General features: G+C 48.4%; 8 protein-coding genes across 10 annotated transcripts; 5 read left to right on the plus strand and 3 right to left on the minus strand.

Annotated features, from left to right (window-relative positions):
• The first annotated feature begins 366 nt into the window (after positions 1 to 366).
• LOC119547921 (trypsin alpha-like) lies at positions 367 to 1212 on the plus strand. Its single transcript, XM_037854962.1, has one exon. It carries the CDS (start codon positions 376 to 378, stop codon positions 1120 to 1122), a length of 747 nt encoding a protein of 248 aa, XP_037710890.1. The 5' UTR covers positions 367 to 375; the 3' UTR covers positions 1123 to 1212.
• A 583-nt stretch (positions 1213 to 1795) lies between these two features.
• Positions 1796 to 2890, plus strand: LOC119547130 (protein cornichon homolog 4). The gene is made up of 3 exons (XM_037853843.1): positions 1796 to 1966; positions 2020 to 2342; positions 2398 to 2890. The coding sequence occupies exons 1-3, from the start codon at positions 1889 to 1891 to the stop codon at positions 2468 to 2470; spliced, it is 474 nt and encodes a 157-aa protein (XP_037709771.1). The 5' UTR covers positions 1796 to 1888; the 3' UTR covers positions 2471 to 2890.
• LOC119547129 lies at positions 2801 to 4099 on the minus strand. Its single transcript, XM_037853842.1, has one exon. The coding sequence runs from the start codon at positions 4007 to 4009 to the stop codon at positions 2915 to 2917; it is 1095 nt and encodes a 364-aa protein (XP_037709770.1). The 5' UTR covers positions 4010 to 4099; the 3' UTR covers positions 2801 to 2914.
• A 507-nt stretch (positions 4100 to 4606) lies between these two features.
• On the plus strand, positions 4607 to 6376 carry LOC119547128 (serine--tRNA ligase, cytoplasmic). The gene has a single exon (XM_037853841.1). The coding sequence runs from the start codon at positions 4718 to 4720 to the stop codon at positions 6221 to 6223; it is 1506 nt and encodes a 501-aa protein (XP_037709769.1). The 5' UTR covers positions 4607 to 4717; the 3' UTR covers positions 6224 to 6376.
• Positions 6377 to 6548: 172 nt separating this feature from the next.
• Positions 6549 to 9690, plus strand: LOC119547810 (calponin homology domain-containing protein DDB_G0272472). Its single transcript, XM_037854828.1, has 5 exons — positions 6549 to 6857; positions 6992 to 8337; positions 8398 to 8788; positions 8851 to 9374; positions 9440 to 9690. The coding sequence occupies exons 1-5, from the start codon at positions 6636 to 6638 to the stop codon at positions 9588 to 9590; spliced, it is 2634 nt and encodes an 877-aa protein (XP_037710756.1). The 5' UTR covers positions 6549 to 6635; the 3' UTR covers positions 9591 to 9690.
• LOC119547811 (palmitoyltransferase ZDHHC23) lies at positions 9614 to 11415 on the minus strand. 3 transcript variants are annotated; one of them, XM_037854832.1, is made up of 4 exons: positions 11348 to 11415; positions 11001 to 11172; positions 10039 to 10932; positions 9614 to 9976 (listed from the first exon to the last, which is right to left on the minus strand). In XM_037854832.1, the coding sequence occupies exons 3-4, from the start codon at positions 10887 to 10889 to the stop codon at positions 9796 to 9798; spliced, it is 1032 nt and encodes a 343-aa protein (XP_037710760.1). In that variant the 5' UTR covers positions 10890 to 10932; positions 11001 to 11172; positions 11348 to 11415; the 3' UTR covers positions 9614 to 9795. The 3 variants fall into 3 exon arrangements, with proteins under 3 accessions (XP_037710760.1, XP_037710759.1, XP_037710758.1); XM_037854831.1 differs by having other exon boundaries at positions 11001 to 11262; positions 11348 to 11381; XM_037854830.1 differs by lacking the exon at positions 11348 to 11415 and having other exon boundaries at positions 11001 to 11334.
• A 193-nt stretch (positions 11416 to 11608) lies between these two features.
• LOC119547142 (histidine protein methyltransferase 1 homolog) lies at positions 11609 to 12789 on the minus strand. The gene is made up of 3 exons (XM_037853857.1): positions 12740 to 12789; positions 12077 to 12631; positions 11609 to 12019 (listed from the first exon to the last, which is right to left on the minus strand). Exons 2-3 carry the CDS (start codon positions 12587 to 12589, stop codon positions 11609 to 11611), a joined length of 924 nt encoding a protein of 307 aa, XP_037709785.1. The 5' UTR covers positions 12590 to 12631; positions 12740 to 12789.
• Positions 12790 to 12817: 28 nt separating this feature from the next.
• Positions 12818 to 15498, plus strand: LOC119546748 (splicing factor 3B subunit 2). The gene is made up of 5 exons (XM_037853248.1): positions 12818 to 12957; positions 13015 to 13661; positions 13718 to 14687; positions 14747 to 14991; positions 15055 to 15498. The coding sequence occupies exons 1-5, from the start codon at positions 12934 to 12936 to the stop codon at positions 15422 to 15424; spliced, it is 2256 nt and encodes a 751-aa protein (XP_037709176.1). The 5' UTR covers positions 12818 to 12933; the 3' UTR covers positions 15425 to 15498.
• The last annotated feature ends 98 nt before the right edge of the window (positions 15499 to 15596 follow it).

A 15596-nucleotide genomic window follows, 5' to 3' on the forward strand; every position in this document is an offset into this window, starting at 1 on the left:
CTTCCTTTTGTCAAGTATAGTCATGGTAAAAGAACTTACTTTGAAAACTTAGAAAATGTAGCTCTTTAACTAAAGAAACTAATAATATGATAAAGATATATTATTAGTATAGTATTTATTCTAAAAATAATATTAAAATTTATGAACAAAATATTTTACAATGGTCTTTAGAAACAAAATAATCATTGAACCAAAAATAGTCAGCTACAAAATGAAAGAAAGATAAGTTCTCCATTAACTCTCTAACTTATAGACCCTGGCTATATTTAGGAATGAGTTATTGCCGTCACTAAGGGGTTGTCCCCAGATAGTTGTATAAAAGAGTGGCACAATTTTCATTTCAGACATCGTGAACTCGAGTCAAACAAAGTTAAGATGTTTTTCAAGTATATAGTTTTGTCAGCAATTGCTATCCTGGCTTCCGCTGCACGAATCCCTGAGCCAGAGGAAAGGATTGTCGGAGGCCACCATATTCCCATCGAATACGTTCCTTGGCAAGTGTCACTGTTAGGTTATGCAAATCACTTCTGCGGGGGAAGTATATATAGTGATCGGGTTATCCTTACTGCTGCTCACTGTCTTGTTGTTCCCATTGGGAATTTATCAGTTCGAGCTGGATCTTCACATTGGAGTAAAGGTGGTCAAGTGGTAAAGGTTCTGAAAGCCATATCCCATCCTAAATACAAAAAATATCCTCATTTGACGTATGATGTTGCTGTGCTGATTTTGGAGTCACCCCTCAAGTTCAGTGCTTATGTACAGAAAATAGCGCTAGCTGAAAAACATTCTCAGGCTGGAAATATAAGCTTTGTCTCCGGATGGGGAGACACCCGATACGGCGCTAAATTCGGATGGCCAATTCTACAAGGCGTTCATGTGGCTTTATATGATCCCACTGTTTGTAAAAATAGTTATGGTGAGCACGTTATTTGTACCGACGCTATTGGCAGGACCATATGTAACGGCGATTCCGGCGGTCCTTTAGTTAGCTTACCGGATCGGAAGCTCATTGGTATAGTTTCCAAGGGATATGATTGTGGACGGCTAAACCCTGGAATCTATGCAGATGTTGTCTTCTTCCGCAACTGGTTCATTGATACAATTAATAAAAACCTCAACTAAAAATCGACGAATGTTAAATATTAATGTGTACGCAAACAAACTGGGAAGTCTCTATCTTATCCAATAAATAAAAAATATTTTCTGAACAAACACGTTGTAACTAATAATTTGTACGATTCAAAGCCAAATTTTTAGGATTTTTAATTTATTTGATAGGGACTGATCTTTGTATGAGATTTTGAGATGAGATTATTCTTTACCAGTTGCAGTTTTACCGTGTGGTACCTGCACAATCAGATCCAGATCAGACAGGGTACTGGTGTGGCCACAGGAACACCAGGTACCCATCGCTCCACTTCGTTCCCATGATGCTCAATGTGCATGGTTGGTTTCTCCGGTCGTAACACGGAGAGCACTCTCACAGCTCTGATCCTGGAAGATATAGCTTTAACAAATCTTTAAAAAAAAGTATCTATATAGAATTTTGTAGTCTTCTTTTTGTGATCTAGATGTTCAACTCTACCAGGAACTACCATCGTCCTTCTTGTGGCATTTTCATAATATTATTTTTTAGTTTCAATATTATTATTTTTAATTTCAAAATTGACAGATTACAAAATAATACAAATTCAAAAAAAAAACAGCCGTTAATAAGGGTTGCAAAATCGCGATACCGCTATACAGAACTATTTCCAAAAACGCAGTATGGCATTTTATAGGACGTTTTCTTAATTGGAAGCAAATCAAACGCGAGATGGTGCAAAATCTGTAAATAAAATAGAAGAATCCTGTATCTTTAAGTAAAAAGTGGATCTATAGTGCAATTATGTTTCTGCCCGAAACCGCCACCTTCTGCATCACCCTGCTGGTCTATGGAGCAATCCTCCTGCTCCTGATATACTATGTGAGTTCGCATTTCTTATAAAAGAAAACCATTTTCACAGTGGACTTTTGTAGGTCCTGACGCTGGCGGATCTGGAGTGCGACTACCTGAATGCCCAGGAGTGCTGCCGGCGACTGAACTTCTGGGTGATACCCAAGTTCGGATCCCACGCCCTGCTGTGCGTGCTCCTGCTCCTTGGCGGCCACTGGATAATGTTTCTGGTGAACCTGCCGATGGTTGTTTGGCTGTTCTACGAACTCCATCGCCAGCGACGCGATAGCCTGGGAGTCTACGATCCGGTGGACATACACAGTCGGGGATTGCTGAAGGTCCACCTGAGGAATTGTATGATCTACCTAGGCTACTACTTCGTCATGTTCTTCGTGGGTTTGTACTGGTGAGTTCATTGTTGTACACCACTTCTGAATTCTTACTAATCCTGCTCTTCGCAGCCTCATTTCATCGCTGATCAAGGGGGATCCCATCAAGCGGTACGAGGACGACGAAATAGTCACGGATTTCTGAAGTTTAGCCAAATAAGCCTGCAGACAAGGGGCTTCCAGAGTATTCTCTAATCCCAGACCAAACTACAATGCCCGGTTATAGTTTCTAATCCGCCTGATATGAGAAGAGGGACCTTCTTTTAACAGACCATTTTCCTTATAGACTTCTGCAGAATTTGATAGAATTCAATTTTAACTTTAACAATGTTTAGTAATTTTACTATACCATAAAGTGGTATACATATATATGTGTATTCCAATAGTATAGTTCGTTGAAAATCTGTAAAAACAAAAGACTGTAACACAGGAGTGTTTACATCGCGTTGACAGGATACACAGAAGACCAACCTAGTCGCACTTCATCTTCACTTTATTTATTTCATCTTTAGCAATATAAGCGTATTCGAATACAAATCACAAAATACATAACCATACACAGTAAGCTGTTCTCGGGTTGAACCCTCTGTTATTGCAGGAAGTCCACTACCTCCTCCAGTTCCCGCTGGCGAGCCTGTTTCTGGGCCCAGCGAGCCTCCGCCGTCTTTACGCTGACCACCCAACGATCGTGGGCCAGCTTGATGCCACACACAGCATCGTCCGGAGCCCGGGACACGGTGGCTCCGCCTCCCTGGGGCCTTCCCATATAGGTCTGGGCATCAGAGCGCGGATGGCGACGCTGGGCCGGACATAGTTTGCCGCCCTTGGGAAAGGGTGGCTCCGACAGGTACTTCTTAAGGCAGCCCTGGTGAAACAGGTGACCACAGTATACGCGCTCGATGAAGAAGTCCGAATTGTCATCGGCGTCTATATCCTCCGGATACTCCGGCAGCACGGTGCTATCACAAATGGGGCAAAGCTCGATGTGGAAGTCCCGGGTTGCCTCCAGGCAGAACTTGAGCGAGCGCTGCAGACTCCTGACTGGCCGGAAATTGGCCAATTGCTCCTTGCTAAGCCGGATTGGCGGCTCCACGCACTGGCGGGCTATCTCCCGCGACTGGCCGTTGAGGTAGCGCACGAGCACGGCCGGAAGATTGGATTCCTGACCGCGCAGCTCCACACTCTGCATGGGATAGCTGTCCGGAACGACGGCGGTGACTCTGTAAGTGTAGCGGCCTCCCTTGGCCACCAGCTCCACGCTGCGGTTCTTTTGCTTCAGCTTCAGCTGGCTCTCCGTGCCTCCCGTCTTGATGTCAGCCCTTAGCTGCTTGATCTCGTCCAGGCACACGCACAGGGGATTGTCCGTCAAATACTGCTGGGTAAAGGCCAGGACCAGGAGCGCCTGTGGCTTCCCGAGGAAGTCCCTGGCGTAGTCATCGATCAGCCTGGTGAGCTCCGTCAGCAGCATGTCGGAATACACACGACTCTTGAGCTCCACCAGGATGGGAGTGCTCTGCGGATAGTTTTCCGGAAAGCGCAGACACACGGTCATCAAACGGTTGGGCCGCTCCGGGTAGATGTCAACCCGGATTAGGGAGCTGGAGCAGATTACGATCTTTGTGTGCGGCACCTGCTTCTCACATTTCGCCCGGAACTCCGTAACTTCCTGGTCAATAAAGCTCATCGTTGAGGGCGATATCTGTTAAGGGTTTCGCTGCTTTTCTCCAATTGGACTGTTTTTGAACAGCTGGGGAAAAGCAGGTAGTGTTGGGAAACGGTGACAGGTTAGTTTGACATGGTGACGAAAAACATGTAAGCTTCATGGATTTCTTTTAATAAATTTAAAATAAAAACTTATTTTGCATTTGGTTTTATGAGAACAAAAAAATAATTGATATTTTGTATTTAATTAATAATTATGTTATAATTCTTATTTCAAGAATTAGTATTGTTACGGTCATTTTTACACGGTACATTTTTTTAACTGATTCAAACGCTTTTAATTGAAATGCTATATATTATTAGTTATAGTGATAAGCTTATAGAAATAATATTAAGGTTCAGTTCGTTTTATTAGACATGGAGATATAACAGGTTTTTTTAAAAATTCATTTAACATTTTAAAAATTATTGCTTTTAAAGAAGTCTAGAAATCTAATTTTTTTTAGTTTTTAAATGGGGACAAAAAATGGGTTAAGGTCTCGAGAGCACTCATGATCTTTCTGATGAGTCAACACCATGCACTTCGTCACCCTCCCAGCACCCTACTTACCAGTGTTGGAAGCGTTGCCCAGCTGACGCAAAAGACCAGCCACGTTGTGAAAACGCCGACGAACTCCAAGCGAATCGAAGCTGTTCCCCGCGATTGAGACTTAACTAAAGCCTAGCTAACATGGTGCTGGATCTGGATCTGTTTCGCAGCGACAAGGGCGGCAACCCGGACGCCGTGCGCGATAACCAGAAGAGGCGCTTCAAGGATGTGGCGCTGGTGGAGACGGTGATCGCCAAGGACACGGAGTGGCGTCAGTGCCGTCACCGCGCCGACAATCTCAACAAGGTGAAGAACGTCTGCAGCAAGGTGATCGGCGAGAAGATGAAGAAGAAGGAGCCGGTGGGCGCCATGAGCGAGGACCTGCCGGCCGGCTTGACCGAGGACCTTACCGAGATTGTGGCCGAGACCCTGCAGCCGCTGACCGTCAACCAAATCAAGCAGCTGCGCATCCTCATCGACAATGCCATGACCGAGAACCAAAAGACCCTGGAGCTGGCCGAGCAGACAAGAAACACCTCGCTGCGGGAGGTGGGCAACCACCTGCACGAGTCCGTCCCCGTGTCCAACGACGAGGAGGAGAACCGCGTGGAGCGGACCTTCGGCGACTGCGAGAAGCGTGGCAAGTACTCGCATGTGGACCTCATTGTGATGATCGACGGCATGAACGCCGAGAAGGGAGCTGTGGTGTCCGGCGGACGCGGCTACTTCCTCACCGGAGCCGCCGTCTTCCTGGAGCAGGCTCTCATCCAGCACGCCCTGCATCTGCTGTACGCCCGTGACTATGTGCCCCTGTACACGCCCTTCTTCATGCGCAAGGAGGTGATGCAGGAGGTGGCCCAGCTTTCGCAATTCGACGAGGAGCTCTACAAGGTGGTGGGCAAGGGCAGCGAGAAGGCCGAGGAGGTGGGCGTGGACGAGAAATACCTGATCGCCACCTCGGAGCAGCCCATCGCCGCCTACCACCGCGATGAGTGGCTGCCGGAGGCATCGCTGCCCATTAAGTACGCTGGTCTGTCCACCTGCTTCCGCCAGGAGGTGGGCTCCCACGGTCGCGACACTCGTGGAATTTTCCGTGTTCACCAGTTCGAGAAGGTCGAGCAGTTCGTGCTCACTTCCCCGCACGACAACAAGTCGTGGGAGATGATGGACGAGATGATCGGCAATGCGGAGCAGTTCTGCCAGTCCCTGGGCATTCCATATCGTGTGGTGAACATCGTATCCGGTGCCCTCAACCACGCCGCCGCCAAAAAGCTAGATCTGGAGGCTTGGTTCGGCGGCAGCGGGGCCTACAGAGAGCTGGTATCGTGCTCCAACTGCCTGGACTACCAGGCGCGTCGCTTGCTGGTCCGCTATGGCCAGACCAAGAAGATGAACGCCGCCGTCGACTACGTGCACATGCTGAACGCCACGATGTGCGCCGCCACTCGTGTCATCTGCGCCATCCTGGAGACCCATCAGACAGAGACTGGCATCAAGGTGCCGGAGCCACTGAAGAGGTACTTGCCGGCCAAGTTCCAGGATGAGATTCCGTTCGTCAAGCCCGCTCCTATTGATTTGGAGCTGGCTGCCGCCGAGAAACAGAAGGGCAAGAAGGAGAAGACCAAGAAGGACCCGGCTGCTGGTTGAGATTTAAGTCCCCTCAATAACTATGAAATATACTGCTAAACTAAGCTTGCAAAGTCCCCAAAATTTTTGTTACTTATCGACTTATCTAATATTTATGGCATTTATATACAATTTATAACGATTAAACTGGATCAAGCTATGCTTCGAATGCAATCGATATTGTTGTAGTTAGGGTGGTGTCTGTGTACTTATGTACTATACATTTTCAAAAGTCATCTGTTGAATTTAATCGAAATATAAAAATATGTAAATTCTTTATGAGGGAAAGTCACCCCGGCCGCCAGATTTCGTTGTCAGGACAATGTAAAAGTTGTTTACGAACTTTTTCCCAGGGGCTCAGTTCCCATTTCATTTTCAAGACGAAAACAATTTTTACTATCACAATTCGAAACAATTGAATTTTTGAATAAAGATGTCGCATCTCAGGCGTCGTGAGAAACCCAATAAGGAGACTCGCTGGGATCGCATTCGCAAGCGTCACCAGCAGGTGAATCCTTTGGGCCTGAAGACCGAAGCAGTGCGCCGTCTGATTGAGGCGGATTACGTTGGAAGGCGACAGGAGAGGCTTCTGATCGAAGGAGAAGAAACTAAACAGCTGAATCCTAGTGTTATAATGGACATGCGACATAAGATGGTAAATTGGTCACATAAACTATAGTGTTTTTATTATCCATAGCTATAAAAAATTAAAAATGTTATACATTTTTAAAGTAGCGCTTATAATAAATGAGTTATTTCTATTAAGTAATGTAAACCATCTTCAAACAGTTTCAGAAAATACCACACAAACTACCCCTGGCCACCATAGCCCATGACCATAGCAACTCCCTAGAAGCTACCAAGGCGCACAATTTGGAGGTGGAACAGCGTTTCATTGACAATCAGCTGAAGAAGTTCCGCCAGCAGTTGTCCAGACAGTTTCAGCGTAGCAAATCCCACAGAGTGCCGCCCACTAAGCCGGACTTTAAACTCAACCACGCTCCCCTGGTGAAGAGTCTGGCACAAGCTGCCCAGCACATTGATAACTTCTACAACACTCCAGTTCAGGCCCTGGGAGAGATGGCGCAGATGTGCTCCGAAACCAAATCGGTGGCCACCAAGAGCCTGATTCAGCAACTTAGAGCGGAACCGGAGAAGGAGGCGGACATGGACTGCGAATGGGTGGAGCACGAAGCCGAGGTGATGGAGATACCCGCGTTCCTAGAGGAGCAAGTGATATCCTTCGATGCCCTTGAATATCGCAACTTCACCAAGCAAGTCCAGGCGGATGAGAGCAAGGCGAAGCTCCTGCGTTGCCGCACTCCAAGTCCGCTGACCTCCACGGAGGAGTTTTTTCGACCCATGCGGGCGGCAGCCGAGCGTCAGATGCTGCACGTCCGAACCGTTCGCCACGAGGAGGAGCTGCAGCAGGAGAATAAACAGGAGCAGGTGCAACAGCCAGAGGGTAATCCTTCCTCGCTAAAAAGAGAATCCTCCACCTGCTCAAACACCAGCGATGGCATAGACTCCGTGATATCCGACTTGGCCGAGGAAGCGCTGTATGAACTCCAGTTGGAGGCAGCTGAGAAGCAGAAGGAGGAGATCGACAAGGAGCTGCCCATCCCGCCCAAGCACGTGCAGTTTCAGTTGCCCCAAAAGAAGACACCAACGCCGAGCACGCATCCTATTGGGGAATCCGAAACCGAACCAGAGCCGGAACCCCTACTCATCCGGCGGATAGAGTTGCCCAAGGTTGTGGTGAAGCCCAAGGATCCTGAGCCTCCGGAGCTGTCCAGCGATAGTGATGATGAATCTGGTGTGGCGCCTACCCACGAGAAACAGAAGATCATCGACCAGCTATTTCAGGCCAGGGCCAACACCCAGTTGGTGGTGATGCGCAAGTACTTCCTCAAGTGGATACACTTCACAACGATGGAGAAGATTGAGCGGGAGCAGGGTCAATCCTGTCAGGCGCGTGACAATCGGGTGCAGAAAATTAATGCCTTTCTGGACAAGGTGCGGCAGGAGAAGAAGCGACAGCGCACAGAAGCAGTGGCCGAGACTGGTAAGATCACCCAGAAGTCCCTGGAGCAGCGCGAGGAGGCCGTTAAGCTGGCCAAGCAGTTCAAGAATAAGTATGTATCTTTCGCACATATAAAATGTATATCTAATGCTGGATTTTCTTGTTCCTGTAGACTTAAAGTGCAGCAGGACATCATTGACTTACAGCGGATCAAACTGGAGCGCCAGGAGCGTCTCATTATGCAGCTCAAGATGACGAAGCTCAGCGACGAGGCCAAAGAGGCGCGTGAGGATCTAAAGCAGGAGCTGAAGACGGTAATCCGCTGCGGCGATCCCAAGGCCAAAGCGAAGGCCAAGTGCTTGCAGCTGATAGGCAGTCTGCGCGATGCGCAAGATGAGGAGATGGACCAGCTTCAGGGCAAGGCTCTTCTGCAGCCACGCTTCCTCCAGCACATGCAGGAGCGGGCCACCGAACGGAGTATGCGTCATGAGCAGGCTCGTCAGCGACGGGCGCAGGCGGATGCTGAAAGAGAGGCGGCCAAGGCTGCCCTGGAGGAGGCCAAGGTGGGTTATTTATAACATTCGAATTCCTGTGCATAAACACACCTTAACACATAATCGTATAGCGTCAGGAGGACGAGGAAGCCAAACGCCTAAGGATGGAGGTCCTTAAGGAGAAGAGACGCCAGGAGAAAATGGCCAAGGTCCTGAAGGAGCGCGAACGCCAGCGGTTCATCGAGAACCAGCGCAAGGCCGTGGAGTTCAGCCGCAGGCTTCTGCTGAGGCGGATCGGCATGGAGGGCTTCAAACGACTGCTGCAGCGGAAACGCGAGAATCTGGTCAAGAGCGAGGAGTTCCGATGCCGGCTATTCAAACAGAACGCCTTCCGTTCATGGCACAGCTATGCAGCCTACAGGCAGCGCGAGAAGATGATCCGAGCGGAGAGGTGTTGGCATAACATCCTCAAGCGCCGAGCCATGCATGCCTGGATTGTGTATGTGCAGAATGAGAAAAGCAAGATGATGGTGGCCATTGATTGGCATGCACTTCATGCCATGGAACACTGGTTTGGACGGTGGCACCACTATACCACACGCTGTCGGATGATTGAGGACACCAAGACCCGGCAGGCCATCTCGCATCATGAGTGGTAGGTTCACCTAAAAATAAATATTTTAAGTGATTACTCATTTTTAATTTAACAAACTCTACTAGGCACCTGAAATGGAAGGTCCTGGACTGCTGGCGACGTCTGCCGCAGATCCTCAAAGTCGAGAAGGAGACAGAGGAGCGCCGCCAGCGGTGGCGCATGAAAATCTGGGAGCTACTACCAGATTACAAACCGAGAGAGGATAGCCTATGGTAACTTTTTTAACCTTTCACTTTACGTTTTTTTCGTTTCGCGTTTTTAGATTCCTAATTATATTTATTTTGAATAAATTTGAAATTGCATTTAAGACCTTAAAGCGCTATGACTAAGTACGACTACCAAGAACAGAGTTAAGAGTGGAAATACTTTAGTATTTGGGCTACAAGCTTGTGCCTTCTTGTGCTTTTTGGTTTGTGAGCAATCACTTTAAAATGGCCCGCCAGTTGCTCCAGATTCGATTGCGACCTGCGGCGTTGGAGGCGCGTTTGTATTCGTGCAGGGTGGAGCCCTTCCACCACAAGTAAGCCTGTCGAGTGAGTATAAAAGCGATGTAGGCGGAAATGAGCAGAGCGTAGCAAGCCACTACAAAGGAGATACCCAGTCTGAAACGGAGATGAATGGGTTAACATTAAACAAGAAAAGGTTAAACAATCTAACTACTTACTCAAAGCCCTCGAAAACCTCACTGCAGTCGTCGGGCAGCAGCACGGGATAGCCCAGCGGTCGCACCACCATGAAAGGATGGCAAATCGATGTTAGGGTCAAGTTGGCGCCCAGCAGGAGTGCAATTTCCGACAGAGCCAGTCCGAAAATGTACCACACATGGTTCCGCTCCCCGATGCAGCAGTTGAGCCAATAGCTATGGTGATCCCGCCTCTTTACGCAGGTTCCGCAGACGGGACAGTGGTATGCCCGCCTGGGAGTCACCTTCCGACAGATCTCGCAGATGTTGGGCTGCCCGTGCATTAAGCCCGCCCGCTCAGCCGAGTCCATGTCCACCACTTCGTCGTCATCCAAACTCAGCACACTATCCATCTGGAGCGTGGTCTGTGCCTCTGCCTGCTCCTCGCCACTAGATGCCTCCGCTATGCCAGGCAACTCATCTTTGGGCGTAGTTCCATATTGAGCCGAGACTAGATTCAAGGGGGACAGTGCCTTGGTGGAGTAGAGACAGTACAGAGCGGCACAGGAGAAGAACATTAGTGCGTAATTCTCCTCCGGGGCCAGCTCCAGCAGAGGCACCTGAAACTCAAAGATGATGATCATGTAGAGCACCGAGAAGACCAGCCAGCTGAGAAAGAAGTTTGTCCGCGTGGCCGTCCGCTTGGCCAGCTGCATGCCCCAGATGGTAAAGCCCACCAAAGTGAGCATTAGCACAATGGCGGTCTTGGAGTTTAAAGTGGCCAATCCCAGCATGAGGGGAACAATGAAGGCGGGAGCCACAGCTGCGGGTGAGATTCGCTTGGCTCCGCCGCGCCACGGCAGACGCAGTCGATCCTGGAAAGCGATCAGCATGCCGTCTATGTTCCTTCGATCGATGGATTTGCAGGTGACGAGTCTGAAAAGGATTTAAGAAGTTAAGGAGTTAATTGTAATCCCAAGCAGGCTTTCCTTATATTTCCCTACCTTGTGCACACTAAGTCGAAATCCACGCAGTTACAACAGCATCCTAGGATGTGCGATCGCTGTCGGGTGTCCTCCGCCACGTACTCACAGCAGCAGAGGTTCCTGTTCGCCTCCGACTTGGCCTCCTCGGCCTCCGATCTCCAAGCGGCAGACACAAAATCGGAGGAGCCGGCTGACATCAAGTACATCGATTTTTTTCGGAGTTCCGGGCAGCGTGTGAGGAAACAGTTTAGATAAGGTTAGTGCACGCCCTACCCGCAGACTGCAGGAACGTTTCAAAATCAATTATAAGTTCCGTGGGTGGGTCCATTTTAATTGTTTTATCAGAGCGCAACGATTTTACTCACAATTTTTCCGGAATAAGGGCAACAACAACTCAGCTGACTGTTGCAGGGTGCCCCGCGTAAAGAGTGCTGCCAACTCGGGCGTAGACTACCGTTTTATTCGAAACCCAGATCTGTTATCAATATAAAGGAATTGGGTGCATTTCCGGAGTCTAAGATAATTATTTAACTTAGAAATGTTGGCAAACTCCAAATGTAAGTGTAGAAAATTACCCAAATTCCCAAACAAGAACTGTTCACCAATAAATAAAACTCCTGTTCAATTCATTTAAACTTTAATTGCAAAATTCCTCTTTTCAAATTTTCGTCTGCTTGCCAGACACTTTCACTTTGAAATACATTTCCCTGCTTTATCTTTAAGGAAAATTGTTCCAGGCCACCTCCTACTCCAAAATAATGAGATTTTGCAGCGACCAAAACGATTCCGTCTGACTTTAAGCGACCGGCAAAAGTTTCCAACAGTTTTTGCTGATTCTCTATATTGTAGATTGTCTCTGAGGTAAGAATTATATCGTATTTCTCCACCTCCTTCGTTAGTTGAGCGAAATGAGACCAATCTCCGGCGTACAAGCTTGTCTTATTGTCCAAAAACTCCAGCTTTTCATCCTCAGTTAGCGTTTCGTCAACATTTAGCAGAATATTCGGATACGTGATGTATTCCAAAACATCTTTGTTCTGAAAATGTAAGATAAAATAAAATAAAAATAATAATGCTATTCCAAGTGTCCTTACATAGTCTTGAAAATCGACTCGTGCGTCATGTTTAATGGCATATATCCCCAGTAAACCGGAACCACAACCCAGATCCAGAACTCTTTTGTCCTTCCAGAATGTGTCCTCATACTTTTCGGATAGATATTGTAGAAGATCGTCTGTGCATTCCCATATTTTGGCACCACCTTCGTAGACTCCGGCTATAAGATCCGAATGGTTTTCCTCGGACTTTCTGATATCGAGGTCCTGCAGATCCGATTGAGCTTTAATATCGTCCAGCAAAAAGCCGGCCACGAGGTGTTTTATCGTTGTGTTTCCCACTTCAATTTCCTTGGCATTCAGCTCGTAGAAATCCAATATGGATATCAAGTTATCTGTGGGCTTTACTTTCTCTGCCTGGTACCAATCTATGTCCTTTGTTTTTTCCGAACCAGCTTCTTCGGAATCCTTTTCCTTATCAAAAATAGGACTTTTAACGGACTGTGGATCTTCAGAAGCATCCGCTTCGACTTCAAAATTAAATTTGAACATGTTTGTAGCTTTTAGGCACCCTGTGATTGTGATTGATGATTCCTGCAGATGAAATAGATTATTAGATTTGTATATTTAAATATAAATAACAATGTATCAGTTAACTTTAAGTAATTCCCACGTTTTATTTATCTATTTGGATTTATTTACCTCTGTAAATTGGTTTTGATCAGCTGTCGGCACGAACCACGCTTTTTGTACCGAGGTCACCCTGTGATATCGAGATGATTTTCGATTTTCCAGCTATCGAATAGTCGATTGGGTACACTTATCCCTTGTCGCCCATCGCTAGAATTGAATTGTTTTTTCGCTGGTGGTTTGGATTTTATAAATTTATTTAATTTATGGCGGACCAGCTGAACAACGAGGTGAGTTTGTTACACAACCCGACCGGCAAATCCTCTACCAAGTGCCAATTCTTCCAGCCCGGCCAGCCCACGCCGCTGATGTCCATACGCTTCGATCAGCAGCAGCACGAAAATGCGGCGGCCAATGGGAATGAGAACGGCAATGGAAACGGGAACGCCGGCGAGGCTCCTGAAGAAGCCGTGGAGGCCGAGAAGACCGCCGGTGAACTGGTCCTGCCCAAGGCCCTGGAGGATGTGCTGGCTCTGAAGGATCAGCGGGCGGCCGAGTTTACCGTGGACGCCGATTCGCTGGGTGGCAGCGGGGGAGCCACTCAGGACGGCGACGAGGCAGATGTGGGCGAGGACAGCGAGGATGATGCGGAAAACCAGGTCAACGGGGCCGGTGGTGGAAAGCCCGGCAAGCAGAGCAAGGCGGAGCGAAACAAAAAGAAGAAGAAGCGCAAGAAGCTGAACAAGAAGATTCGCCACCAGCTGGAGTTCGAGCGGCAGCAGCAGCTGGCCCAGGCGGATGAGCACGAGGCTGCGGATCAGGAGCCCAAGGAACCAGAGACTAAAGCCGCAGGCAGCGATGACGAACAGGTCGTCGAGAAGGAGAAGAAGGACAAACACAAGGATAGTCGCAGCAAGCGGAGGAAGGATCGCAGCGATGAAAAAGAGAAGGACAAAAAGGCAGCCGAGGCCAATGATGAGGATGTGACCATAGAGTAAGTCAGCATCTTATCCCTATAGAATCTCTAGTAATGCATTTTCCCTCCAACAGATACGTGCCCGAAAAGATAACCATTGCCGATTTGGCGCCCATGTACCGCCAGTTCTATCGTGTCTTCGAAATCTTTAAACTGGAGAACAAACCAAAGCCTGCGGAAAAGGACAAGTCTTCAATAGATTCCGAATCCGTCACTAAGGACAAGAAGGCGGCCGACAAACTCCTTGAAGACGAGGACGACGATGCCGATGATGATGACGAGCACAAGGAGGACAAGGAAAAGCTGTCCAAGCGAAAGCTCAAGAAGCTAACTCGTCTTAGTGTGGCAGAGCTGAAGCAGCTGGTCTCCCGACCCGATGTGGTTGAGATGCACGACGTCACAGCCAGAGATCCAAAATTGCTGGTCCAACTGAAGGCTTACAGGAACACAGTGCAAGTGCCGCGTCACTGGTGCTTCAAGCGAAAATATCTGCAGGGCAAGAGGGGTATCGAGAAACCGCCGTTCGATCTTCCCGCCTTCATCAAGAAGACGGGCATTATGGAGATGCGCGAGTCGCTGCAGGAGAGGGAGGACGCCAAGACCCTTAAGGCCAAGATGCGTGAACGCGTTCGCCCCAAGATGGGCAAGATCGACATTGACTACCAGAAACTGCACGACGCCTTCTTCAAGTGGCAGACCAAGCCCCGCATGACCATTCATGGCGATCTCTACTACGAGGGCAAGGAGTTCGAGACGCGTCTCAAGGAGAAGAAGCCAGGAGATCTTTCCGAGGAGCTGCGCATTGCTTTGGGCATGCCCGTGGGCCCCAACTCTCACAAGATCCCGCCGCCATGGCTAATTGCCCAACAGCGCTATGGGCCGCCGCCCTCTTACCCGAATCTGAAAATTCCCGGCCTCAATGCGCCCATTCCAGACGGCACCTCGTTCGGTTACCATGCCGGCGGTTGGGGCAAGCCGCCAGTGGATGAGAACGGAAAGCCGCTGTACGGAGATGTATTTGGAACCAATATATTGGACCTGGATGTGAGTAGAACTATTTCTTTGCCAGGTATTTTTACTAAACATACCTACATTTCGTTTAGAATGGCATTGACGAGGCTGACATCGAGCGTAATCAATGGGGTGAACTGGAATCGGAGTCTGAGGAGTCTTCCGAAGAGGAGGAGGAAGATGGCGAGGACTTGGGCGATCAGCAGGATGAGACTGGCCTGGTCACCCCGGTGGAGGGACTGGTAACGCCCTCTGGACTCACCAGTGTCCCAGCTGGCATGGAAACGCCCGAGAACATTGAGCTTCGCAAAAAGAAAATCGAAGCAGAGATGGAGGAGTAAGTGAAACAAGATCGGCAAGCTAAGAGGAGAGTTAACCATATTGTTCTGCTTTCTTCTAGCAATGAAACTCCCGTCCTGTACCAAGTGCTGCCCGAGAAGCGCACAGACCGCATAGGCGCTTCCATGATGGGATCAACCCATGTGTACGATGTCAGTGGAGGTGGGGCCAACAAACAGCCTCCAGTTCGATCCACAACAGATCGCGAGGGCATCGTGGAATTGGCGCTCGATCCCAGCGAACTGGACATGGACAACGACGCAATGGCCCAGCGTTATGAGCAGCAAATGCGCGAGCAGCAGAATCACCTGCAAAAGGAGGATCTGTCAGACATGTTGGCCGAGCATGTGGCGCGACAAAAATCAAAGCGCAAGCGACAGCAAACGGATCCGGCAAAGACCACAAAGAAGTACAAGGAGTTCAAGTTTTAGTTTGACAACAAAAAAAACAACTTTTCCATTTGTGCGTTTGTCAGGAATGTCAATAAACATAGTAAAAACTAAAATAATCATATTAATTTAGAAGGCAGGATTTAAAATTGTACTCAGAAAAATTCCGAAAGTTCTGTTTAATTAAAATCATAGCAAAATGGAACAATCAAAC

This window comes from Drosophila subpulchrella, chromosome 2L (assembly GCF_014743375.2).
Source record: "Drosophila subpulchrella strain 33 F10 #4 breed RU33 chromosome 2L, RU_Dsub_v1.1 Primary Assembly, whole genome shotgun sequence".
NCBI classification, from domain to species: Eukaryota; Metazoa; Arthropoda; class Insecta; order Diptera; family Drosophilidae; genus Drosophila; species Drosophila subpulchrella.